The sequence below is a fragment of the Myotis yumanensis genome, unplaced genomic scaffold (assembly GCF_028538775.1).
Source record: "Myotis yumanensis isolate MYYU_CA2020_CCGP unplaced genomic scaffold, mMyoYum1.0.hap1 SCAF_12, whole genome shotgun sequence".
Lineage (NCBI taxonomy): Eukaryota > Metazoa > Chordata > Mammalia > Chiroptera > Vespertilionidae > Myotis > Myotis yumanensis.
The window spans coordinates 2715900-2742071 of record NW_027223763.1 but is presented as its reverse complement, the minus strand read 5'-3'; the positions used below and the strand labels follow the sequence as shown (position 1 = coordinate 2742071).

The following is a 26172-nucleotide window of genomic DNA, read 5'->3' as shown; positions in this document are numbered from 1 at the left end:
AGGGTTTCCCATTTGGCAGGTGGAGAAACCGAGGGGCTGAGGGACAGGCTGAGCCCTCAACAGCCAACAACCTGGCGTTGTTCTCTAACACCAACACACAAACTGGCTCAGTCCTCCACAGACAATTCAGATTCCATACAATTTTACCCACTTAAGTCCTAAGAACATCAGGCTTCGCCTGGAACTCTTACCTGGTCATATGAAATATGTTCAAGACTGTATTTAGTGTGGAAATCTGAAAGAGAAGAAAAAAAAAATATATATATATATATATATATTCTTTAACTATCAAATTTTTAGTATAAATTTATACAAAATATAAATCTATTTATATTTGCAAATAAGGATGCAAAAAAAAAAACAACCCAAAAAACCCCACCAGAGATGAAACTGGTTACCACGGTGGTGCTCAGCAGGGGGTGGTTCTGCCCAATGAGGCAACCCCTGGAGAAATCTCTGGTTGTTAAAAGTGTGGGAGGGGCGCTACCGGCATCAAGTGAGCAGGGGCTCGGGATGCCGCTCAACACCCTACAATGAGCTACCACCCCAATGTGTGCGCCGCAGCAAGGCTGAGAAACCCTGCTCAGACCTGTGGGTGAGCAAACGGCTGTGTAACCCACCCTGAAGGAGGAGGTAAGCCAGGACCATGCGGGCAAAGGGAATCCCTAACGTTCATGGATTTCCTCTCCATTCTCATAAAGCATGGCGAACTCAGTCATGGGAGAGAAAAAAGGGTTCATTTGTTTATAGAAAATGCACATTAAAATAGTCTTTCTCCTTCGATTCTTTATAACCACAGACGTTCCTTAGCAGCAAGATGCAGCTCAGTCCCCCTTATGGCCACTGTGACATCTGCGCCCAGAACGCCTCAAAGTCACATCTACCCAGTAATGAGGAGGCTGAGTTAAAGCCCTGTAAATGGATCTCAGTCCTAAACTGAACTAGGGAGGGAACGGGTGAGGGGGATGAGGACATAGTGAACGACTAAGCTTGCCGCTCGCCGCACTGCCCTGGAAGAGTGCTTATCGACCTGAGCTCACGCAGGTAACTGGGAGCAGAACCCCTGAGCGGGGATTTCTCCCTAGACTGCCCTTTCAGACGTTCTGAATGAATAAGTCCACCAAACCAGCGACCCTCTGAACCAGAGAGGAACTTACCAAGTGTGGGTGGAGGTCCAGCTCATGAAAAGCATCTGAAGAAAACACCTTTTCTTGCACCTGCTTGACCTCAGGTCTGCAAATGATGAACAAAATCGGGCATGAGTTCCCATAAACAAAGAAAAAGGCAGGGTCCACCAGCCCTTTACTCCCGAGGTGCGCTGCCCTGGGCGTACCTGGGGAGCTCCGGAATCTCAGGGTTGTTTTTAAACAACGATGAAGTCTTCACGCCCGGCTTCTGCTCTTGGCTTTTCTCACTCGCACCAGCCAAAGCCTTCTTCCGAGAAAACACCTTCTGCGCCTTCCCCTTCAGGCCCCTCTGCGCTGGCTTAGCAGCGGTTTTCTTGGCGGGGAGAGAGGACGCCGCATTCCCCCGTTTGGCTGGGGCAGTCTCATTGGACGCTTGGCGTTTCCTTTTGGTGGCCTGTGCTCGCTGTGTCATTCCCCAAAGGAAAGAGCAGCGAGAGGTGCATTAGTCCATGAAGACAGAGCTCGGAGTGAAGCGTCACTGCCCACGGAATGGCATCTCCCCGCAGAGATCATTAGGCCCCATATGTCAAGCAACAGTTTAGGGCCTGCCACCACGCTCTTTGACTCGGCTTTTTTCCTCCAAAAGCAAAATCCCACAAAAGCTCAACTCACTCATCTATGAGACCTCACCATCCATCGTCACTACCAACTCAGCCAAGATGAGGGGGAGGAGCAGGAGGGAGAAGCATTTTCCGGGCTCAATATTAACCAGCGAGTTTGTTTTCAGAGAAGTCTGGCTGCTAAGTCAGTCCATATCGCTAGGGACCCACGACATGAGAATCGGGGTGGGAGAGAATACATCTTTTCTCTACCAACAAAGCCCGGGGTGACTATGCTGGGTCCCAGCTCGTGCCAGGGAGCAGAAACCTCCATCACTGCTGCCCCAGAGCGCCTGGATCACCACCATCCTCCCCTCGAGCTGCGCCCCAGATTCAGATGGTGTGGAGACAATTCCTACTCGCGGTTTCCATTCCAATGGGAATCCTGTTCCAGCCATCACTCCTCCCACAATTCTTCCAACTCCCCTCGCCCTTCAGTTCCCCACCTGATCACCGACTCCAGGCTACATCACCAGGTTATTTTCTTGCCTGTTGGTTCTTATTTCCATACCATGAATGTGATTGAGTACACACTGTCCAACTACCCCCAGGAGGAGAAACATCCAATCCCTCCATTTTCTTTGGCCTTCCCTTCCAATTCACACAGGAGAAGAAAAACATCGTGTGAGTAGCCAGTGCCTGCTACTCTGGAGCTTTGGTTTTTCTGGGAATGTTATTTTCCTCTTAGCTTGAAATGATGACTTTCATGTACGCACCAGCTGGTTTTATTTTTAGTTTTAAAATATATTTTATTGACTTCAAAGAGGAAGGAAGAAAAAGAGAGATAGAAACATCAATGATGAGAGAGAATCCTCGATAGGCTGCCTCCTGCATGCCCTTACTGGGGATCGAGCCCGAAACCTGGGCATGTGCCTTAGACCGGAATTAAACCCGGGACCCTTCAGTCCACAGGCCGATGCTCTATCCACTGAGCCAAACCGGCTAGGATATATATATATATATATATATATATATATATATATATATTTGTATTGACTTCAGAGAGAGGAAGGGAAAGGGAGAATCATTGATAGTCTGCCTCCTGCCCCCTACTGGGGATCGAGCCCACAACCCTGGCATGTGCCCTGACCAGGAATTGAACCACAACCTCCTGGTTCATAGGTCGATGCTCAACCACTGAGCCACGCCAGCTGGGCACACACCAGCTTGTTTTAACCATGACAATTTGCTTCAGACTAACCTACCAATAATAGTTATTTGTTCCTGGCAACCATAAGGTCTTCCATATCTAAGTAATTTAATAAACACACTTCAAACATTTAATATTAATCCTAAGTACTGACCTACTTCATTTTACAAATTTTTTACAAAGTCCCAAGTGCATGAATTTCAGGTTAAAGAAAGAAAGAAAAAGAAAGAAAAAAGAGATGAAGTCAAATGTCAGGTCTGTTGAATCTGCAGGGCAGAATGAAATGTGCAGATTTTACCCCATCCATGGCACATGGTACCGGAGCATGAAAAGGCACAAAGGCCACTCCCGCCAGGCACACACTCCCTACCCCAGGCCCTGACAGGTGGCCTTGGAGTTGCTGTCTATATACCTCCTCTTCTGGTCTCATCCCTCAAGGCAGCCAGATTCTAGGGGTTTAGAAGCTGTTTCTGACCTTCAGCAGGATCTGCCGCCTTGGACATCGACCTCAGCCTGAGTATGCTTTCTGCAGCAACACAGAACGAGTACTTCCTCTGCACATAATATTCCTTCGTACATCAGATGACTGCCTTTCTCCCTCCTCTTTGGGCTAAATATTCCAAATAGGACACAGATTTTAGATCCCTTACCATCCGGCTCACCCTTTATTCCCATGCCAACTTCTCTCTAAAAACAAGTACTCAGAGTTAAGCATAGTATTAGACAGGCTTTCCATGGCTCTTAGGCTAAAATAAAAAATCTGTAATTTGATCTACAAAGCCCTCTAGAATCTGGCTCTGCCCATCTTGCCAGTCTCAGCTGTACCCTCTGCTGTCCTGGTCGTCCTTAATTCTTCGAATGTGCCATGCTCCTCCCCTCCTCAGGGCCTTTGCATGTGCTGTTCCCACACCCATGTCTCCAAACCTCCCTCTGGCCGGCCAACGAACACTCATCCTTCAGATCTAAGCTCACTTGTCCTGGGAAGAGCCTTTCTGGCCGGCCAACGAACACTCATCCTTCAGATCTAAGCTCACTTGTCCTGGGAAGAGCCTTTCCTGGTCTCCTCTCCACCCAGGCAGCCCCTGCACTGGCTCATGCCTGGCACACCGCGTGTGCTCAATAAACGAATTACACGCAATGGAATTTTCCCTTTCCACAATCTGGACACTTCGACTACTGGTAGCTTCCCCCACCCACAATACATTAACTTCACGTACTGGCCACTCAGCAGCTATCCGCAGCCTGATCCTTAGGGTACAAAGCTGCAAGATTAGCACGCTCGTGAAAGAGACCAAAGTGCAACACCCAAAACCCAAACCTAGAGCTGTACCATAGAAGAGTCTGTACAAAGGGTTAGGAGCGCCCATGGCCAGGGGACAGGAATGCTTCTCGAGGTGGCATCTGAGCAGAGAGGGGCAAGGACATACCGAGATCTACTCAAAATGAGCTGCACAGCACTAAGCAAGTCACTTCTCTCTGCGGCTGTCCTTCCCCTGTAAAGTGAGGGGCTATGGCAGATGACCTCTGGGGCCTTCTAGCCCTAAAAGTCTAGATACCACGTCCTTGATGTTAATAAACATACTGAGTAGTTAGTACTTATGTGAAATAACTCACTTATCAATACAGGTATGGTATCATCTCACTTTGAGCTGAGAACACTGAGGTGTGAGGTGAGCTGCCCCAGGACCACAGAGGGACCCAGGCTTTGCCCGGCATCGACTCACAGCCCAGGTTCCTGATGATAATGCTATGATACTACTTATTTGTTGTATGATGTTTCGTTAGAAAACATCATGAATAGTTTGATCCCTATTTTGTTTTGAGTTGTTTTCTACAAAGGACAGATACCAAAATGTTAACCAGGCTTATGGGTGTGTGTTTTTAAGTCTACTTCTGGAATTTTCTAATTATTAATTAGTATTTTCAAAATTATTAACTGTTTTAATAATCAGGAAAAAAAACTTTAGAAAGAAAATATTCTGCACTGAGTTCGAAGTCTTTCCAAATCCAGTGTACTGGCTACCCATCCCACGTTCAGGCTACTGGCAAACTTGATCAGCACAATCCTCACTCAAGACACAAATGAAAATGTAGACAAGACCACTGTAGACACTTGTCACCACCTCATTAACACCCTTTTGACACAATAATTCAAACACTGGTAAAATCAGACATCCTACGTTTATTTACGCAACTCACTCAGAATCAGTAAGTGCTTCCTATGTGTTAGTTACAAGGCAAGTACCTGGTACAGGCACCCCACCGCCCTCCCGATGTAGCAATTCTATTGCACAAAATGGAGCCCAGATGAACTGATTTATGTTTTATCATTTATTAAATGCTTCTGATTCAGGCCGAAACCGGTTTGGCTCAGTGGATAGAGCGTCGGCCTGCGGACTGAAAGGTCCCAGGTTCGATTCCGGTCAAGGGCATGTACCTGGGTTGCGGGCACATCCCCAGTAGGAGATGTGCAGGAGGCAGCTGATCGATGTTTCTCTCTCATCGATGTTTCTAACTCTCTATCTCTCTCTCCCTTCCTCTCTGTAAAAAATCAATAAAATATATATTTAAAAAAAAAAAAAATGCTTCTGATTCAGGAAATGTATAGTTTTTACGTACATCACCTTTTCCATCCTCGTAAATAACCTTACGTAAAGTAGAAGTGACTGTTCTCACTTTATGGCTAGGAAACGGAAGGATCAGAGAGGTGAAGTAACTTCCTCCAGGTCACAGAGCTAGTGGGTGGCAAGGCCGGCACCTAATCCCAGGTCTGTCTCCAAACACCACGCTGCCCCCACATTCCTTCCCTCCTCCTCCTACCTCCCCCCCGGAGATGCCACCACACCACTGGCAAGCCAAAAACTTTACCCCCAAATCTGCAAATCCTAAAGTTGGTCGCACATGGGCACACAAAAAAAATAAATAAAAATAAAAAATCAAAGAGCCCTAACCGGTTTGGCTCAGTGGATAGAGCGTCAGCCTGCGGACTGAAAGGTCCCAGGTTCGATTCCCGCCAAGGGCATGTAGGTTGGTTGCGGGCACATCCCCAGTAGGGGGTGTGCAGGAGGCAGCTGATCGATGTTTCTATCTAATCGATGTTTCTAACTCTCTATCCCCTCTCCCTTCCTCTCTGTAAAAAATCAATAAAACATATAAAAAATCAAAAAAAAAATCAAAGAGCAGCGAGACACTGGGTGTTAGCTTAGAAGAACTCAAGGAATTTCGGCCGCCCTGAAACTTGGCAATAGAATTTTCAACGGAATGATCTGTTGCTTTTTCCAAGAAAACACACACACACAAGTTTTTGGTACGAGACTGCACTTTTTCTGGGGTTTGAAGTCACGCGATTTTACATGAGCTTTTCTGCCCGGACCCCTCCCCTTTTCCGGGCGGGAAGTCCATCCTCCTGGACACGTTTCCCGCTTTCCCCCCCTCCCCGGCGAGGGAGTTACCCCGACGAGCTGTATTTACTTTCCCCCTTTCTGCACAGGGATGGCGTCGAGGTCATTTTCTGAAAGCACTTAGAAATCCCGGTCTCCAATCCTCGCTGCGGGAACCAACGACCCTGGCGGTCGAGAAAACGATGGCCGCGAGACGCGGGTGGGGTCAGGGCTGGGCCTCAGGCCCCAGCGTCCACCCTCGCTTCCAGGGGAGGCGGCTCCAACCCGGGCCTCCGACTCCATCGCCCAGCGGCCCCGCCGGCTCTCCCCGCGAGGGTGGGGGTGTAATCTGCCCTTAGACACCCGTGGCTCGGCGACACCTCCAGAATCGGTCCGACTGCCCCCCCGCCCCCCCCGCCCCCCCCCGCCCCTCAACTCCGGAAATCATTCCAAATCGGGCCGAGGCCACACGGCCTCTCGGGCCTGTGCAGACGGGCCTGTGGTCGGTGGGAACTCACCCGCCTCGCCGGGGCCGCGCGGGGCCCGGAGGACGTCCCGGCGGCGGCGGCGGCGGGCTCGGAAAGCTGGAGGGGCGCTCCGTCGGTGACTGCCATGGCCGGCGGGGAGGCACGGACACTCGCGGACCAGCGGGCGCGTCTGGACCTCGACAACTAGGGCCGTGGCTCCGCTGGCGCTCACGTGGGACGCGCGCGAGGACCCCGCGTAGCTGCCCCGCCCCCGCCTGTGGCCGCGCCCCTTCCGGGTCCGCAGGGCCCGGGAGCGTTCACACGACCCGCCCCCGGGGTGACCTCGGCGCGGGGGCGGGGGGGGGGGGGGGAACCCGGAGGCGGGGGGCTGTCCCGCTTGGCATCCCTTGGGGCTCGGCCTGTGGCGGCGGATGCCAAGTGACACTCAAGCCCAGAGTCCATGCTTGTGAAGTTCTTTGTATTCCTCTGCGGAATGAGGCCGTGCGCCATCTAACCAACATTTCCTTCGTTTGCCCTCGGGCGACTCTTTCCTCAGCAGTTGAGTGGCCCCGGGGAAGTCACTAAAAGAGGTCTGAGGCTTGATCACCCCGAGTGGGGGCTCGCTAGGCTCCCTGCCCCCAGCCCACCCGTGAGCCAAGTGCAGGCGCTTGGGGCCCGCCTGTAGAGGTGGCACTTTTTTTTAGACAGGCAGCGCCTTGGCCACCCGGCCAGGCTGGGTCGCCTAGCAACGGCGGGGTCCTTCCTGGCTCGGCGGCGCTTTGGGCCTGAGGGGAGAAAAATCGCCGCGGAGGGCGCTGGGGGCCGACCGGCGGCGGGCGCGGGAGGCGGCAATCGGCCGGCGACGCGGGATTGGCGCGCCCGGGGATCCGGCCGCCGCAGCTAACGGGAGATGAACACGGCCGACAGGAAGCGGGCGCGGCCCGAGGAGGAGGAGGAGGAGGAGGAGGAGGGCGAGGCGGGCGGGAGGGAGCCGGTGACCGACGCGACCCCCGGGCCCAGCGACGCGTTCCGCCTCCTGGCGACTCGGCGGGAGCCGGCCGTGAAGCTGCAGCACGCCGTGAGCGGCCTGGAGCCGCTGGCCTGGTCCGAAGACCACCGCGTGTCCGTGTCCACGGCGCGCAGCATCGCCGTCCTGGAGCTCATCTGCGACGTGCACAACCCGGGCCAGGACCTGGTTATCCACCGCACCTCCGTGCCCGCCCCGCTCAGCACCTGCCTCCTCAAGGTAAGCCAGCCCAGCCTTCCCGCGGCCGCGCCTCCGGTCCCCGGGGACCCCCCGCCGGCGCCGGGTCCGGGGACTCCCCTCTGCACCCCGCGCTCGGGACGGAGCGGCTGGGGTCGCCGTAGCTGATGACACACAACCTTGCAGCGCTGTGTGCCCCGCGTGAGGGTCACGCGCCCCTCCCGGCACACGCAGCCCCGAGGGGCCCTCGGAGCCCGGTCCCCCGCGCCCGGCGGGCTGCGGTGCAGGAGGAGCTCGGCGCGGTGCGTCCTGAGACTCCACCCCCCGGTGACCCACCCCCGGCCCCGCCGCGGCTCCCATTGTCTGGGGCTCACGCCCCGAGGCCCCCGGCCGGCTTTGTTCGCCGACGTGTGCCTTCCTCTCCCTCTTCCTTTGCTTTTGGAGAAGAGAAGTTGGTCCTTTCCGTGGTCTTACCTGTTGCAGCGACTGAGATGAATGGGTCTCACCCTGGGCAGGTGGGCAAATGCTGGATTGGAGCTCTCGCCCTGGTGTTTGTTTAACAGCGAAAACCCCTCGGGGAGTGGAATGGTCTTTGTGTAGTTAGTGCTTCCAGCTTCATAGAAACGAAGTTTGCCTCCAGAACTTGGGGGTTCCTAAGTCTTTCTCTAGTAGTGTTCTTTTCAGAGTCCGCCCCCCCCCCCCCCCCCCCGCCCCAAGGTTCATTTTCATGGTTTAGAAGCCCAGTGTAAACACTTTCGCTGTTTCCTGTAAAGATCTGTATGGGTATATGTGATCTATCAAAGTGTAAATCCACTCATTGGACAGACGCTCGATGCCACTCTGTCAGCGGGGTGTTGACTTAGGTCCTGAAAATGAAGCAGTCCCTGCCCCGGGAGTGAAAAAATGCCAGTGTTCTAGCAGCTGGTGATAGGCGCCGTAAAGTTACGTATCTATAGGGTGTCCCCCCGACATTATATATACCTTAACAGCTGGCCGCTCAATTGATGCTTCACTTTTTTAGCATAATTCATTCAAGTCTTAAGCGGACAACTTGGTGTTGAATTAGGTCATTGGTTAACTTGTATGACTAAGCCCTCTAAGCTCTTCGTGGAGAAGATATGAACAAATTGGTCCAAATATAAACAGATCAGGTGGGCAGGGGCTGGTGGTGCTGTGAGGTTGAGAAACGCTGGAGGAGGGAGGCAGAAGAAAGGAACTTGCTGTCTTTAAGGATGTTCATATGTACTTCCGGAACGACCTTCTGGGATGACCTTCTGAAATGACCAGTGGGCGGGAGGCAGGGCTGCTGTGAGGGCCAAGCCCCTTGCACGAATTTCATGCACCGGGCCTCTAGTAGTATGTAATTAAATGGTTGGCGGGGGGTCGGCCTCTGCAAGCTGGACTCTGAAGTATGTTTCTTGGGCATCTGAGTATTTATTTTAATTTGTTAACTAATTTTGCGATGTGCAGTAGGCTCATTCAAACTAACATTAGGAATTACTGCACAAAACCGTGAGGAATTTCCCTGCTGGTCCAGATTCATGCTGCTCTCCACCCTACCAACAGTTCTTCTTACATGAGTAGGACGAGGGTTGCGTGCGCTTCCTGTATTTTATCCTGTGGTGCTGCTTTGGGTTACAGATTCTGTAAGTTTACTTTTAGTTCTATGGTAGCTTTTATTTATAGTAAGTTACCTATTCTAACATAATATTATAGGATATCTACCCTTCATTTGGTAGACAACATTACCCTACATTTTACAATACTCTTCTTAGGTCTCGTTAACATTTACTTACCTCTTAGAGAATTAATAGTCATCATCATAGCTAACATTTATTGAGCACTTACTAATATACGCTTTACATATATTGACTTATGTGACCTTCCTGACTCTGTGAGACATGCAGTAATATGTAACTGAAGAACTTAGGGCCAGAGGTTACTGACAGAGCCAGGATTCATTGTGTCATCGTTTACATTGTATCTACCCTAGGAAGCTCTGGGCTTTTGTTAGCGTTATTTTATAACCAGCTAGAAAGCTGCACCCATCATTGGAACTTCCGGTTTATACTATGTCTCCAGCATGCCCGTAAGTGTATCCAGAAGATTACCTAAGTGCCTTTTTAGAATCAAGATGTGCTGCCTGAGACACTATTCCAGGGCATTTTTTTAGGATGACCCCCTCCTCCTCCACACACACACAGGCTGTTTTTAAAAGTTCGATACTAAGTCTCTACTTGCCCCGTAACTCTTCTGGGGGAATGACTACAGCCACGGAACTCCTCAAGGGACCATTTAGGGGAGTATTGTGTGTAACACCCTTTAGGAAAAGTGAGTCTTCTAATTCATTTGTTGGACAACTTTATATCTGCCTCTCATTTTACATGCTTATTTATGTTATCTAGCGGTTTCAGCAGAAGAGAGAATAACTTTGTGTTTTTCCAATTGTCTTATGCTGGTTTCTGATGGTCACTGCCATCTACATAAGCCAATCATTTGTGAAAACATTGAGGAATTTTATTCCCTATCAGGCTTAATGGTCTGTGGCTTTTGTTACCTATTTACCTTTTGGGGGATATTCTGAAACTATTTCTTGCATTTGTTTCTCACACATTCCCAGTTGTCCGAACTTGATCTCCCAAGTTCTGTCTGTGCCCTGGAGTGTAATTCCTCTGGGTTTAGGGACTTAAACTCATTTAAAGTGACTTTTATTATGTCTGTATATGTCTTAGGCTTGAGTTCTTTTTGAATCACATTTTTCTACCCTGTCCAGTTTGAAAATCAGCATATCTGTAAAAGGAGATTGACACCAAAAAGGAATGGCACGATTCTGCTTGCTTCTCTGTTAGCCACTTCTCTAACACAGTGGGTCAAGTCCTTTCTCCTGGCTTCTGACATAACAGAAACCATATTTTATTAGACCTCTGCTTCTCCCCTTTCTTCCGCCTCCCCGCTTTAGGCTTCCTGGCTATTTCCTTGTGGCTCTAGACCACATTCTTTTGGTCATTTATCTTCCCCCATCTTTTTGTTTGTTATTTTTATTGATTTCAGAGAAAGGAATGGAGAGGGAGAGAGAGATAGAAACATCAATGATGAGAGAGAATCATTGATTGGCTGCCTCCTGCACGCCCCCTACTAGGGATTGAGCCTGCAGCCCAGGTATGTGCCCCGCCTGAGAATCTAATCTTGACTCTGGTTCATAGGTCGATGCTCAACCACTGAACCACACCAGCTAGGGCTCTTCCCCCGTCTTTAATGTCCCTTTACAATCTTTTTAAAGAGATCATCATCATACAGCTAGGCACTGCTGATGTACATACATTACGAACTTGGAAGAGGGAGAGGAAGTTTGCATTTGTATTGCAAAGATATTGTAAGAATCAAAATATCTATCTGTATCAAAGATGTATATTTTCATGCATTTTAACACTTTTATTGTTTTGTGACTTTAGCTAAATGCTCTGTTGACTCTTAAGAATCAGCCCGGCTGGTGTGGCTCGGGTTGAGCATCGACCTATGAACCAGGAGGTCACGGTTCCATTTCCGGTCAGGGCACATGCAGGGTTGCAGGCTGGACCGGCTGCCAAGGATTCTCTCTCATCATTGATATTTCTACCTCTCTCTTCCTCTCCCTTCCTCTATGAAATCAGTAAAACTATGAAAAAAAATAATTAGGTACATCTCTCTCATCCTCATTGCTTATGTCCATCCTAAGAAGGTGGAAACCAGCCTATGAATAATGGCAACATTTATTCTGATCCTTTTTTAAAAATCACCATTTTGTGAATATATGCTTATTTAGCTTTAAGCTTGTATTTGATCTTTTAAATGCATGGCATACTAAAATTAACAAATATATATTTTGTATGTAAAATTTTGTACATATTCAGTTATTGTAGCCTCAGTAATATAAACATATTTCTAGAGTGAAATGTTTACCTGATAGTTTTTATCTCTCTTATTTCCAGGTTGGCTCAAAAGCAGAAGTTGCTCAGTGTAAACAGAAATTTGCCAGCTCTCCAGACCCCGCCATCAGCCAGACCTTCATGTTGGACAGGGCGTTCAACCCCGAGGGGAAGGCTTTGCCCCCACTGAGAGGGTTCAAGTACACCACCTGGTCCCCCATGGGCTGCGATGCTAATGGCAGGTGCCTCTTGGCAGCTCTGACCCTGGACAATCGCCTGACCATCCAGGCTAACCTCAACAGGCTGCAGTGGGTCCAGCTGGTCGACCTGACTGAGATTTACGGAGACCGTCTCTTTGAGACCAGTTACAGGTTCTCTAAAACCGAGGCCCCCGGAGGGAACCTGGCGGACTTCGCTGAGTTCCAGAGGAGACACAGCATGCAGACGCCGGTGAGGATGGAGTGGTCGGGCATCTGCACCACGCAGCAGGTCACGCACAACAACGAGTGCCGGGACGTGGGCAGCGTGCTCCTGGCCGTCCTCTTTGAAAACGGCAACATCGCCGTGTGGCAGTTCCAGCTGCCTTTCGTGGGGAAGGAGTCCATCTCTTCCTGCAACACAATCGAGTCGGGAATCAGCTCTCCAAGTGTCTTGTTTTGGTGGGAATATGAGCACAATAATCGGAAAATGAGTGGCCTTATTGTGGGGAGTGCCTTCGGACCCGTAAAAATCCTCCCTGTCAATCTCAAGGCCATTAAAGGCTATTTCACGCTAAGGCAGCCCATCGTCCTGTGGAAAGAAATGGACCAGTTGCCCGTGCACAGCATCAAGTGTGTCCCGCTCTATCACCCTTACCAGAAGTGTAACTGCAGCTTGGTGGTGGCTGCCAGGGGACCCTATGTGTTCTGGTGTCTCCTGCTGATCTCCAAGGCAGGTCTGAATGTTCACAACTCCCACGTCACGGGCCTTCACTCAATGCCCATCGTTTCCATGACGGCAGACAAGCAGAACGGGACCGTATACACGTGCTCCAGCGACGGCAAGGTGAGGCAGCTGATTCCCATCTTCACCGATGTCGCCTTGAAGTTTGAACACCAGCTGATTAAGCTGTCAGAGGTGTTTGGCTCAGTGAGGACACACGGGATAGCGGTGAGCCCCTGCGGTGCGTATCTGGCCATCATTACAACTGAGGGCATGGTCAACGGCCTCCATCCCGTTAACAAAAACTACCAGGTCCAGTTTGTTGCTCTCAAAACTTTTGAAGAGGCAGCTGCTCAGCTCTTGGAATCTTCGGTTCAGAACCTCTTTAAACAGGTAGATTTGCTAGACCTCGTGCGCTGGAAGATTCTGAAAGATAAATATATCCCTCCGTTTTTACAAGAAGCTTTGGAAAAAAAGATCGAAAGCAGCGGGGCCACCTACTTCTGGCGTTTCAAGCTTTTCCTCCTGAGGATTTTGTATCAGTCGATGCAGAAAACCCCTTCTGAAGCCTTGTGGCAGCCCACCAAGGAGGACTCGAAAGTCTTGCTAGTCGACTCCCCTGGGATGGGCCCCATGGAGGACAAGCAAGAAGAAGGCACGTCCTCCAGACAGGCGAGTAAGCAAGGCCTTCAGGAGAAGAGCAAAGAGGGGGACCCGGACGACCCCGCCGATGACTCCCTCACCCAGGCGGGAGATGTCGGAGGCCATGAGCCGATGGAGGAGAAACTGCTGGAAATCCAGGGGAAGATCGAAGCTGTGGAAATGCACTTGAGCAGGGAGCACATGAAGCGGGTCTTGGGAGAAGTGTACCTGCACACGTGGATCACGGAGAACACCAGCGTCCCCACCAGGGGGCTCTGCGACTTCCTCATGTCTGACGAGGAGTATGACGACCGGACAGCGCGGGTAGGTGTTGGTCGGCAAGAGCGCTGAGACTGAAAAGCCTGCTGTCCTTGGGGCCTGATTGAGTTTCTAAAGCTCGGTTTGTGCTTTGACGTGTTTGAGGTGGTTGAGCGGCCGGGGTGCTGGAGGGACTAGGAAACGAGGGTTGGTGCAGAGGACATGCTCCTATCACACACAGAAGTTCTGTTCTTCCTCTCGGTGACTGAGCGATGTGCGGGTTTGCAAGAGGAGGTTTCCAGGCTGAGGGCGCACTCCGCGCTGTTCTCCCCGCCATCCCCACCTTTTCTCATGTTCTGTCCCCTTTGGGAGGCGTGTCCCCCACTGAGAAGGCACGGGTTCAAGTAGCAAACAGTTGGGTGTGCACGTGCAAGGCCCTTGGGAGCCGATAGCAGCCCTTTCCGGTGTAAAATCTGAGCGCGTCTCCACGGGGAGAAAGCAGGCTTTGTCACCGCCAGGGTGTTTGGCCGGACCAGAAAAGGGAGGGTGCTTGTCCCTGCTGTAAGGACCATAATTAGAACTTTGAAGGCAAAAAAAAAAAAGCCAAAAGTTAACGGGCTTTACATCTGTAAACTGTGTACAGGGTAAGTAGGTAAGACCCCCTTCAGACGCCAGTAAACTAATTGTAGGGAATGGCAGGTGTAGAGGGGCCGTCTGAGGCTTCGAGCTCTGTGTAAATGGGTTAAAAACGTCAAAGGACATTAACTGCTAGTGAGACAAGATGTTTCTGAAGGGCTGGGGTTCCCATCCCAGTGATAGGTTTTTCCAACAAAAGAATGAAGTCCATCAGTGTTCTTGAGACTTTCATTGTTGAAGTAGTAGTGTAACCACAAGACCAAAGCAGAGAAAGGGGAAGCTGAAATTGGGACTGGGCCTCGCACCGGCCTGTCCACCTCTCCCCCCTCCTCCACTCCCACTGTGGGTCCCGCCCCACCCTGCCTCTCCGCAGGTCAGTGGATCTCACACTGCAGGCGACGACCGGATCGCTCAGGGGTCTTGGGCCATCAGAAGGGGAAATGATTATTTTTTAATCCTGGTTATCTTTTCCTTTGTAAGCCTTTCTTGAAGAATAGACATTTGTACAAGTCTACCAAGTTAGTATTTCACATAATACTTTGCTTACAGAAATTAATGCTTTTCCTTCTTAAAATTAGAATATTGTAAGTAATAGCTAAATACTTTGTCTTCTAACAGAACTCCGAAGTCCTTGTTTCAGAAGCAACGAAAACAAGGCAAGTAACAGATTGTGGTTTTCAGAACAGTTTTTCCTTTAGTGGTCACAGTCCACCCTGTTGTCAGAGGTCCCTGAAAGAATAGATTTCGCTCAGCCAGTTGACACAGTTGAAGGCCGAGTCTTTTCACTTCCCGGACAGTGTGATGGAAATGAAATCTCCTGTCTGGGTGCAAAGCTGCATTGTTGTTCATTTCATTTGTGCCGGGCAGCCGTGCCCTCTCCGCTGAACATCGCCGCCTGCTTTGTCTCACCAGGTGCTGATCGGCCACATCTCCAAGAAGATGAACAAGCAGACCTTCCCTGAGCACTGCAGTCTGTGCAAGGAGATCTTGCCTTTCACGGATCGCAAGCAGGCGGTCTGCTCCAACGGCCACATCTGGCTCCGGTAAGCCCCCACCGCCAGCCCTGCTCTCGCGCCAGGTTCACTTTCGTGTTGGCAGAGCACTGCGAGGGGCTCCTCCCCAGCGTAGCTGCCCCTGCGGCTGGAGGAGCTGCTGCTGTCAGACCTGGCCCAGGGGTGCTGCTTCGGGCTGGCTGAAGCCAGGAGCCTGCAGCGGCGAGGTGTACTGCCTGGCACACACAGGAGTTTCTTTGTGGGGAGTGCTGTTTTCCATCGAGTAGCATTACATTTTTAAAATGGTTATTACTGAAGTAACACCTGTTAAAGTTAGTGGAATATAAAAGCACTGATGTGCTTTTTTTGCTTAACTTTATAATAAAAGGTAGAAGTCCTCCTCCTTCTCTGCCCTCAGGCTCACTCCAAACTCAGCATGTCCTCATTTAGTGGACACAGTGGGCAACTCCCCCCTCCTCCTCCTCCTCTCCCTCCTTCTTCCTCCTTTCCCTCCCCTCCTCTCCTCCCTCCTCTTCCTCCTCCTCCTCTTCCTCCCCTCCTCTCCTTCCTCCTCCTCTTCCTCCTCCTCCTTCTCTTCCTCCTCCTCTTCCTCCCCTTCCTTCTTCCTCCTCTTTCTTCTCCTTTCCCTCCTTCCTCCTCCTCTCCCTCCCCTCCTCTCCTTCTTCCTCCTCTTCCTCCCCCTCTCCTTCCTCCTCCTCCTCCTCCTCCCCCTCCTTCCTCTTCCTCTTCCTCCTCTCTTTCCTCCTCCACCTGAAGCACTTCCATCACTGGCTTCCTGGACACAGCTCTCCCTACTATTCTCCCTGCCTCTGACCCTTCTTAGCTGTCTGCTTCACATCCTTGATGTCCATGTAGCAGCAGTCAGCTCATGACCGACACCTTGAGCACCAACGGTGTGGCAGGTGCTCTGCTGAGCGGTGCGCGTGTCCTGAGTCACTATTCTCACAGCCACTGTGCATGGGGACACGGCGGTGATTTCATTTCTACAGATGAGGCAACTGGCCCCTGGGGAAGGCAGATCATTTGCCCCGTCACACAGGTGGTGGATGGCAGAGCTGGAGCCTGGTGTTCCGGCTGCAGAGCTCACAGGAGTAGCTGCCACGCATCATAGTCTCTCAGATGGGCTCTCTAACAGCAGGTACCCTCGTGTTTGCTGATTGGAGTTAGTGCCAGATCGCCTCCGTCTCATTTCTCCACGGGAGAGGGTGCTGGCTCTCAGCAGGTGTGAGCTGCTTCCTGTACGCCCAAGTCTCCCCAGAGCGAGCCTGCTTGGAATCTCTTCCTCCCTCCTCTTCCTCTTTGAACTTTTCTGCTCCTTGGCTGCTCAGCTTAAAAACTGTTGTCTTTTGGGAAAACCTCCCGTGCAGACCCAAATGCACTCCTTCCCATCTCCTTGCGTTCCCCGCCCTGCCTGGCCTGGTCCTGGGAGAGGTGCGTGAACAGCATCGGATGGACTTGAGCCTGGGCGCATAGGTTCTCGCCCTTCCTTTTTCACACCATTCATTTTGTCTTCTCCCTCCTTCAGGTTTCCCCACTGTGCTGTCAGGTTCTTAAACACAGTGCTGGTCCCCAATCTTAACAGTCACTCACAAGAATAACGGTCAGTGTGCTGGGTGGTCAGTTGTCAGCATACCACCCAGCCCCAGCACAGTCAGGAGGGACAGACGTCTGTCTCCCAGTGCTGACGCGGTGACCGTCTGCATGAGCAACTGTCTGTCGCTGGGGCACTGACAGGCACGTCCCTCGGTGTGGGTGCGGGGTTGCCATGAATTTGTGAACAATGCCTGCCCTTTACTTGGTTAGCGTGGCTTTTGGTGTGACTGGTGCGTTACGCTCAGCACGGCCGCTTTCCAGTGTTGGTAGAACTGACGATACCATGTCTTCTTTCAGGTGCTTTTTAACCTACCAGTCCTGCCAGAGCCTGATCTACAGAAGGTGTTTGCTCCACGATAGTATTGCCCGCCACCCGGCTCCGGAAGGTGAGTGAGCCTCTCCCAGCTGCGGGGACCGGGGGGGGGGGGGGGGGGGGGGGGGTGGAGGGGGCGCGCCGGCTGGGTCAGGCTCACACTGCCCCTCACAGTGTCACCATGAAGCCACAGCTAAGTAAAACCATGATCGGGATATGTAGTGTTCAAACCCCTGCTGCATTTTAGCGTGTAAGTTTGCCGTCTGCTCCTATAAGTTATTCGTTCAGAACATGCCCGCACTTCTTTTACCTGACAGGTCTAGATTACATTTGAATGAAAACTGCAAATGATAATGCCTGCGAGGACAGCGTTGCTGGGCAGCTCCGGGTGTGCGCGTGGAGTCCTGCTTCTAGCAGCCGTGACGGGGCTGTAGTCCTCGATGGCCCAGTGGCAAAGCCCACGTTTCTGAGATAACTAATCTGAGATGAGATTAGCCATATGGACAGGAATTAGTGACGCAGACAGCCCGATAAATGTCACCGTTATGCCCTGATGTTCACTGACATCACACTAACCACATGTGCTAACTAGACACAATTATGTCCATGTTCTGGGGAACCTGTGGGCTCAATGAAGTAAAGCAGAAGACATTCTGCATAAAACCACACCCTAGGCTTGGCTTCTTACCTGGCAGCTTATGTCCTTTTTATTATAGAAAATGCCATCAGCCCTAGCCAGTGTGGCTCAGTGGATAGAGCGTCAGCCTGTGGACTGAAGGGGCCCGGATTTGTTTCCGGTCAAGCGTACATGCCAGGGTTGCGGGTTTGATCCCCAGTAGGGGGCGTGCAGGAGGCAGCCAATCAGTGATTCTCTCTCATCATTGATGTTTCTCTCACTCTTCCTCTCTGAAATCAATACAAATATACATATATATATATGAAAATGCCGTCATATACAAAAGTAGAGAAAAGAGTTTAATAAATCCTATGTGCCCATCATTCAACTGCAAAAATTGCCCACTCACGGCCTTTTATGTTTCATCCGTGGTTCCCCATCCTCTTCCCTCCTCTTACTGGATTATTTTGAAACAGATTTGGGGGATTTATAAACACTCCCTGAAAGCTGCTATACCATTTAAAAAAGTCAGGAAAAGATTGAAACAAGTTTTAAAAGCAAACGCCCTGCGGGTGACTGGGCACTGAGCCACGTCGGCTTCGGGCAGGAGAGGCTGCGGGTCTAGAGGAGAGAGCGGAGCTCGGCCGGGAGCTCGGCGGGGCCACGGGTTAGCCCAGCCTCGCTTAGAATGCTGGGTGGGCGCTTTGTCCAGGGGCACAGAATGCCGCCCGGACGCGGCAGCTCGTTCACAGTCATCCCACGGGCCCCTTCCCGAAGCCCACGCTCAGCGCCTTTCTTCCTTGCAGACCCCGACTGGATCAAGAGGCTGCTGCAAAGCCCCTGCCCTTTCTGCGACTCTCCTGTCTTCTGACCGGCAGCGGTGGAGTGGACTGTGATCTGTGGGATAGTCTGGCCGGAGAGGGGGCGCTGGACCTGGCTTGCGCGGGGAGGGGCGCTCCTCGTGGCTGGAAAGGGGCCGAGTGATTCCAAGTGCAGCCTCCGTCTCCGCGGCGAGAGGCGTCTGTAAGTGACGGGGCGCCGAGCCCGGCATTGAGGTGAACGTCAGCCCCACTCCGTGCCCAGCGAGGAGCACTTGCTTTTAAAGCATCTTCACTGAAGCAGTTTGAACAAACACCCTGTCATTTCTAGGAACGGAGATTTCTAGAGACTGGAGAGGGCCTGTGGGCTCCGTGAGGACTTAATCCTGGCCTGGGTCCAGAATAGCCTTGTGGCTCCAGAGAGCGGAGGTGGCCGGGCACGTGGTGGTCAGTGTCCAGCAGATGCTCACAATGTCTGAGCGTGGGGCCTCTTCTGTCCCCAACAAACAGCCGTGGAACCGGATCCGCTGGTTCTTGTCTGAAAACATTTTCCTAAACTATATTTTTAAGAGGTTGAAGCCAAGACTAAAATTGGGTTTCGTGTGTCCAAAGGCCAAGTGACTCTTGTAAAGGAGTAGTTGTGACTCACTTTGAATGATCTCCGTGTCATCAGTTTCCTACCCAACTCCTCAGCGTGTAAGGATGTAGGCACTCCAGCTCAGGCGGCCACGCCCGCTTCGGACCAAACTGTGGTACCCGAGCGAGACGTCTGTGCGTAGAAAAGAATGTTTTCTTCTTTCAGTATTAAATCGTGGAGTGCTTTTAATGTTGACATTTGCAGAAGGTTCGCGTCTGTCCGGCCAGAGTCTGCCTAGAGACTGCCAGACAGACGGCAGGCCCCTGCGCCTGCTGTTACAACACGGTGTCTCAGTGGGCAAAGAGATGTTCAGTGTTCATTGGTTTTAAAACCTGAAACAACAAGCAGCCGTTCTGGGGTGACAGCGTTGGGCTTTTACGGGCAGGTCCCAGGGACGGTGCTGATCGGACGGCTGGGACTGCCGCACGGCGTGGCACGGGCGCAATTCTGGGGAGTTGGGCGGGGAGTACGAGGTGGAATTCGGACTCATCCTGCCTGCCGTCTCTGCCGTCTCGTTTGCCTTGACTACCACAGTTTCCTGCTTTCACTTTGTATCCTTAGTGAAAGGCATTTGCCTCACTTGCTATTTCTCATTTTGGTGGTAACTTCCAGAGCTCTATCCAGCCTTTAGTGTCGGGTACATTAAGTTGATTTTCAAGAAAGAGGACCAGTCAGCATTAGAATCATGACGAGACAGCGGCAGGTGTGTGGCTGCAGCCGCTTGATGCCTGTAGCCGTGTCACTTCACCCACAGATGTGACAGTAACAGTTGGGATCCTGTCAGGGCATCATTGCCGTTTTAATAATCATGGAATGCTTCCTCACTTCCGTTTGTGTTCCCACTCAGAGTCAGCAGCTGTGCTGTTGGAGAACGTGGCGCTGCTGCCATTTAAGATGCTCAGCGTTTTTTAAAGCACGTGTGCGTTTGGGGGAAACTGAGTTATTGGGAGTTAACTGAAGAGGGCCTCCCTAATGAATTACTTTGTGTGTCTATATAGGAATAATCATGCCACTCTTTTACCAGAACATGGCTTCTCCCCCTGGGGACTGAAGCGCAACCTGCTGCCTCCCAAATTCCCACCTCCCGTCCGTGGAGGTGAGCCCGCCAGCCTGGGAGCATGAGGAGCTGAGGGGACGGCAGCATTTTTAATCCTCACGTGACGGAGGATATGCTTTTTATTGATTTTTAGAGAAAGGGAGAGAGAGAGAAACATTGATCAGTTGCCTTGCGCACATGCCCCACCAGGGGTTGAGCCTGCACCCTAGGTGTGAGCCCTGACTGGGAGTGAAACGTGTAATGTTCGGGGTGCGGGACGACAGCCAGCCAGCTGAGCCATGCCGGCCAGGGCAGGAGGCCTAGATTTTTTAAAGGACAGGTGTATCTGCCCTGTGTTCCTGTTAGAGACGGGGCAGCACACACAGAGAGACAGACGATGAGTCTCTTTATAGTTGGCCCCGCACCGACAGCCTCGAGCCTCTGCCCGGCGTGGCCATTCGCCGTGACTGTGTGTGTCATGCTTTGGCCGCCCTTCTGCGCGCTGGAGGGTCAGCAATGCAGTGACCTGCAGGGTGTGTCCGGAGTCCGCTTCCCTCAGGGTCTCACCCCCGCGCCTGGTGTTCAGGTTAGTTTTTAGTGAAGTGTCCGCTGGCAGCCTTAACCTGGGTTTTAGATTGTGTCTCAAGTCTCAGAGTTTTAAACTTCATCTGTTTCTTGAATCTAAAAGGGGCTTTTGGAGTTAAGAACTTCACGTCTGCTGACATGATCTCTGCTCTTCACACTGACTCTAGAGCACGTGAAATGTGACTTTTCTCTAATGAAGTCAGATTTGCACGTGTGGGGTGGCTTCCTGTGATCTCAGTACTGCAACCTCGTACCCGATGCAACTGCGGGGTGTGCGGGGCCTGTGCTTGCTCCCAGGGCCCCGCGCTCCGTCAGTGTGAGGACTGTCAGCTGAGTTGAGTCCGCACTGTCAGCTGGTCGAGGGCCTCCCACATGCAGATACAGCTTAAGGCAGGGCTGTTTCTGAAAACATGGTGTGAAATTAATGAATTTAACAGGGAAATGGCTTAAAGGTGTCCTGTGAAGAGCTTAATCCTTTTGCGTGTGAATCTTTCTCCCCGTCTTTATCCAGTTGCATGGCTCAGCATTTCGTAGCTTGCCTTTCTTTTGAGTGATAACTGTACTCTCGTGGGGAGAGTTAATCCACCATGAGGCCCTGGGAGTGAGTTTGGCTATGGCAGTACTGCAGGGGGTGCCACACGGTGTCTGTCCGTTCATTCCCGGCTTGGGGGGAGTTGAAAAGGGGCAGGTGGAACTCATGCCGACAAAGCAGGGGTGTAGGCTGTCTGGTTGAAATACTGTAAATGGGTCGGGAGAGGTACATTTCAGAACTCTGAATGTCATATGTGTTTATGAGGTCAAAAATGGTTTACTTCGCCATCGTGACATCCTGTTACTTGCACAGGAAGATCCTGTAAAGTGGTCGCATTAGAGGATGTAAGAGGCTGTGGCGGCCTTGAGGCATTTCCGACTTCATCGTTTGTCACTTGGCTAACAGACTGGGTGGGTTCAGGGTGTTTGGTTTGGGTTTGGGTACTAGTTAGAATTAAATGCAAAAATCAGTTAAGTCTTTTCAAGACTGACTCAGATTTGTACTTTAATGTATGAAAGGAAAGGGAATAATCAAATTTGTTTATACAAAAATAACACTGTATAAAAAAAGGAAGTCTGTGTTGTGTGTACTGATATGTAGTTTTTATGTTTACCCAGTGCCCATGCTATAATCTTTGTGTTCCGCTTTGAATTTTTGTATGTTTACATATGACATTTTTTGAAATAAAAGGAACAGGCATTTAAAAACTTAAGGTTAGCCCTAGCCGGTTTGGCTCAGTGGATAGAGCGTTGGCCTGTGGACTGAAAGGTCCCAGGTTCGATTCCGGTCAAGGGCACATGCCCAGGGTTGTGGGCTCGATCCCCAGTAGGGGGCATGCAGGAGGCAGCTGATCCATGATTCTCTCTCATCATTGATGTTTTTCTCTCTCCTCCCTTCCTCTCTGAAATCAATAAAAAAATATTTTAAAAAATAAAAATAAAAACTTAAGGTTATAAAAGGGACATTTTAAAAAAAATTTTGCCATCTGATTAGGTGGTGTGTTAAGACTTCGTGTTTAAATGATAACTTTAAGAATAATAACACCTTTTGCTTGGAATATCCCGCCATCCAGAAAAATGGCGGCTTCCCTCCATTGCACATGTGTACATAGCGTTCATTGTTAGACTGTAAACTCCTCTAGGGCAGGGACTGTCCGTTTCATCTTGGTACTTCCGGCAGCACCGAGTTCAAGCACCGTGCGCGGGAAGGGGCCGTGGTCCGGAGTGGGAGGGAGGAGCCCCTGCCACCTTTAAGATGGGGCTCAGCTCACTTCTCCCAGGCGCTCAAAACGGCAAAGAACTCACGACCCAAGTGGGTGGACTTCTTTCTCGGGTTGAACCAGATCGTGCCAGATCCTCCGCACCAGCCAGCCTTCCTCTCCTGAACACAGTGCCCGGCGCCCTGAGCTTTTCTCTCCCGTTAGGGCAGCGGGTTCTGGGGAAGTCTGAAGTGGGAAGAGTCTAGAGAAAATGTAGTGGAAGTCTCGGAGGGTGTCTATGTCACTGCATAGCCCTGTTTTTACTAAAGAAGGCGTAACAGCCCTAACCGGTTTGGCTCAGTGGATAGAGCGTTGGCCTGCGGACTCAAGGGTCCCAGGTTCGATTCCGGTCAAGGGCATATACCTTGGTTGTGGGCACATACCCAGTAGGGAGTGTGCAGGAGGCAGCTGATCGATGTTTCTCTGTCATCGATGTTTCTAACTCTCTATCCCTCTCCCTTCCTCTCTGTAAAAAATCAATAAAATATTTTTTAAAAAAAGAAGGCGTAACAGACCCGCTGTCTCTACCAGTCAGCTGCCAGCCAGCTCTCCAGCTAACGAAAGACCTCTGATTTTAGCTTTTCTCCATTTTGGATGTCGCTGTTGCTCATCTGATTCTAGTCCTTAGAATCTAATAAAGTTGCTGTGAATATCCAGTGCTGTACATAACGAGTTTTGTAAAAATGTGATGAAATAACCTCAAATATGTTGTGTTTTGTATGCAGAGCCACTAGCATTGTTACCCCAGCCAGCTTTTTATTCAAAATAAAAAAATAACAGAATTATTTGTATATTGAATGCATATCTTAGCAGGTTGGCATGAGTTGTACAGAAGCTCGGAGGCCTCCCTCGGCCTGACAGCAGCAGGAGAAGCTGCCCAGGAGAGAAATGGCCATTGCCAACTACCTCGGGAGTCCATCAGCCTCCGCTTTATTCCACTAAACACATGAGGGGAAGTAATCAACAGAGCACCAATAATGTGAGACCACACATTGTCCACATCAGGTAAATAGCACCTGGTGGTTACGGAAAACCAAGTACCGAATGCAATAATAGCACAACAATAAACATGAACTCAGACCAGCACTCCTGCTGACAACCAGAAAAGCTAGACAAACACCAGCCAGGATAAATAAAATGAAAAAAACACACCTAACGGTATCATAAGACTGCTGAAAATCAGAGACAAATGTTCTGAGCAGTGAAAGAAAAGAGACAGGTCACTTTAAAAGGAGGGTAGATGGCTTTGAGCGGGTTTACTGATGGGAACGGTGGCAGTGAGCTGGCGCTGGGAGGCCCCATCCCAGTGCTGCCCCGAGCACTGTTCCCTGGAAGCAGCCCTTCCGGCCGCACTGGGCTCTGGTGGCCCAGGAGGCAGAGCCGTCGAAAACAGCAGCCTCTGTGCCCGATCACGGAGTCAGGAGTCAGAAAACCAGCTCTGGGAGGAGGATTGGTCCCGGGTCATTCCCGGGGAACCACCGGAGAATCGGTGCCTCCACGGCCACGCTGAGCCTTGGTGGGTTAGAGGTTCTGAGCCCAGGGTGGGTCCTGTTGAACCTGAAATTGATTTCTGCCTGAGCATTTATGGCCCTTGTATTACCTCTGTTTTCCCTTGTGGTGAGGTTCGGTCCTGTTTTTCTCTCCTGATCCCCAGTGGGGGGCACACAGAGCATACTGCACTGCAGGGCTGCAGCAGGTGAGCCGTGGGGCTGCGCCTGCGGATCCTCTGTGGAAGGCCTGTTTCACAGGTAACGCTGGCCCCCACCTGCACCATCCGCGCGCTGACTCAGCGTGGGCAGCCGAAGGGGCGGCTGGCAGAAACGCCCCCTGCCTCTCGCCGGGTCCAGTGTTGGACGGCGTCTGCACCCGAGCATGTGTCTTTCTCGTATCCCATGAACTTGCTTGGTTGTGAGATGGCAGTCGTGTTGGGGAGTCACCTTTCCTCGGGGTGACTCCAAAACGGTGGGGGTGGGAAATGATGGGTGAACATGGTCTCTGGGAGGGAGGGTTCTGAGGGTGTTGCACATGGAGGATCCCCATGGGACTGCACCCAGGTGCCCGCAGCGGGGCCTGCCTGTTACCTAGATTGTGTTGGCTCTCCCTGTCCTGTCTCCCATCCCCACCCCAACACCCGTGCTGAAGCCACAGTCTGGTCTCAGGGTCTGCTGTGATGGGAACCCAAATAACAGGTGCAAAAACCCCAAATGAAATACTATCAAACTGAACTTACATCACAACCAAAGTGATTCACTCTAGGAATAAGCCTATAGTTAAAAATACTGTAATGTACACATTTGTTATTGAAAAATTTGTCAAGAGAGTAGACCTCATGTTGTACTCTTACCACAGTAAAAAAAAAAAAAAAAGAAAGAAAGAAAGAAGGTTACAGCCCGGCCAGTGTGGCTCAATGGTTGAGGGTCGACCCAGGAACCAAGAAGTCACCAGATTGATTCCCAGTTCGGGCACATGCCCGGGTTGCAGGCTCAGTCCCCAGTAGGGGGTGTGCAGAAGGCAGCCAATCAATGATGTTTCTCTCTCATCAATGTTTCTCTCTATCCCTGTCCTCTTTCTAAAAATCAATAAAGGAAAAAAATTGTTTAAAAAGTTACAGGGCAGTAATCCCACTGGTGTTCATGCCCACTGATCTGTCCACCTGTCCGTCCATCTATCCATCCATCCACTCACTCCAAACTTTTCACTCGGATTATTTCTAGTAAATGACAATAATGCGTTTTATCGTAGTGAGGACGGGAGTTTCACTATCAGATATGTTTGTTGTATGATTTTTTTAAATGAGTAACATTTTAATATTTATAATGTCATGATGTTTCTATTTTTAAATGAAAGCATGTCCCACGATCAGCTAATATGCTTTTATTTTCTTGCCTCTGAACCCTCACATGTGCCTCAAAACTCAGCCCCCAAGTCACTTTCATCTCCCCTGGTCTCCCATGAGTCCCGCCGGTTCCACTGAGTCAACTCTGCTGATGTCTTAGGTAGCGGCCAGCGCTATCGTAAGAACAACAGGGCACATCTCCAGACAGTCCTAACCACACCACTGCCACCAACCTTGGATGCCCGAGGCAAAGAGGTGCATGCTGGGAGGACAGAGATGTAGCCTAGGACCCAAGGGCAGAAGTGGGTCTTAGGAACCATCAGGAATCAGATGGTTCTCTCATTTCTGCCATCTTTGTAAAACGCAAGCCTCAGGGGGCAGCGGTTTTGTCCTGGGTTTCTGTCCTGCACCCCCAGCGGGGGGCACACAGTGGGCCCTGGGTAAATGTGTTGAGTGAGAGAAAGGGGGGCATTGCTGCCTCAGATGTCCTCCTCCCTGCAGGCCGCCAAGAGAGTGAGCAGCTGCCCCCGTTCTCTTTCCAAATTCCTGGGCCCGAGAAGCTGATGGGGCAGCTGGGCGCCACCAG

General features: G+C 51.0%; 2 protein-coding genes across 2 annotated transcripts in view; one reads left to right on the top strand and one right to left on the bottom strand.

Annotated features, from left to right (window-relative positions):
* The window catches only part of DDX31 (DEAD-box helicase 31), a 59697-nt gene extending 52685 nt beyond the window's left edge, over positions 1-7012 (bottom strand). The window contains exons 1-4 of the mRNA XM_070430384.1: positions 6835-7012; positions 1334-1590; positions 1158-1233; positions 192-235 (exon numbers count right to left, since the gene is read on the bottom strand). Coding sequence (XP_070286485.1) covers positions 192-235; positions 1158-1233; positions 1334-1590; positions 6835-6930 — 473 coding nt within the window. The 5' untranslated portion in view covers positions 6931-7012. The remainder of the gene's footprint in view (positions 1-191; positions 236-1157; positions 1234-1333; positions 1591-6834) is intronic.
* A 474-nt stretch (positions 7013-7486) lies between these two features.
* On the top strand, positions 7487-23532 carry GTF3C4 (general transcription factor IIIC subunit 4). The gene is made up of 5 exons (XM_070430383.1): positions 7487-8029; positions 11956-13779; positions 15262-15392; positions 17253-17341; positions 18691-23532. Exons 1-5 carry the CDS (start codon positions 7694-7696, stop codon positions 18753-18755), a joined length of 2445 nt encoding a protein of 814 aa, XP_070286484.1. The 5' UTR covers positions 7487-7693; the 3' UTR covers positions 18756-23532.
* The last annotated feature ends 2640 nt before the right edge of the window (positions 23533-26172 follow it).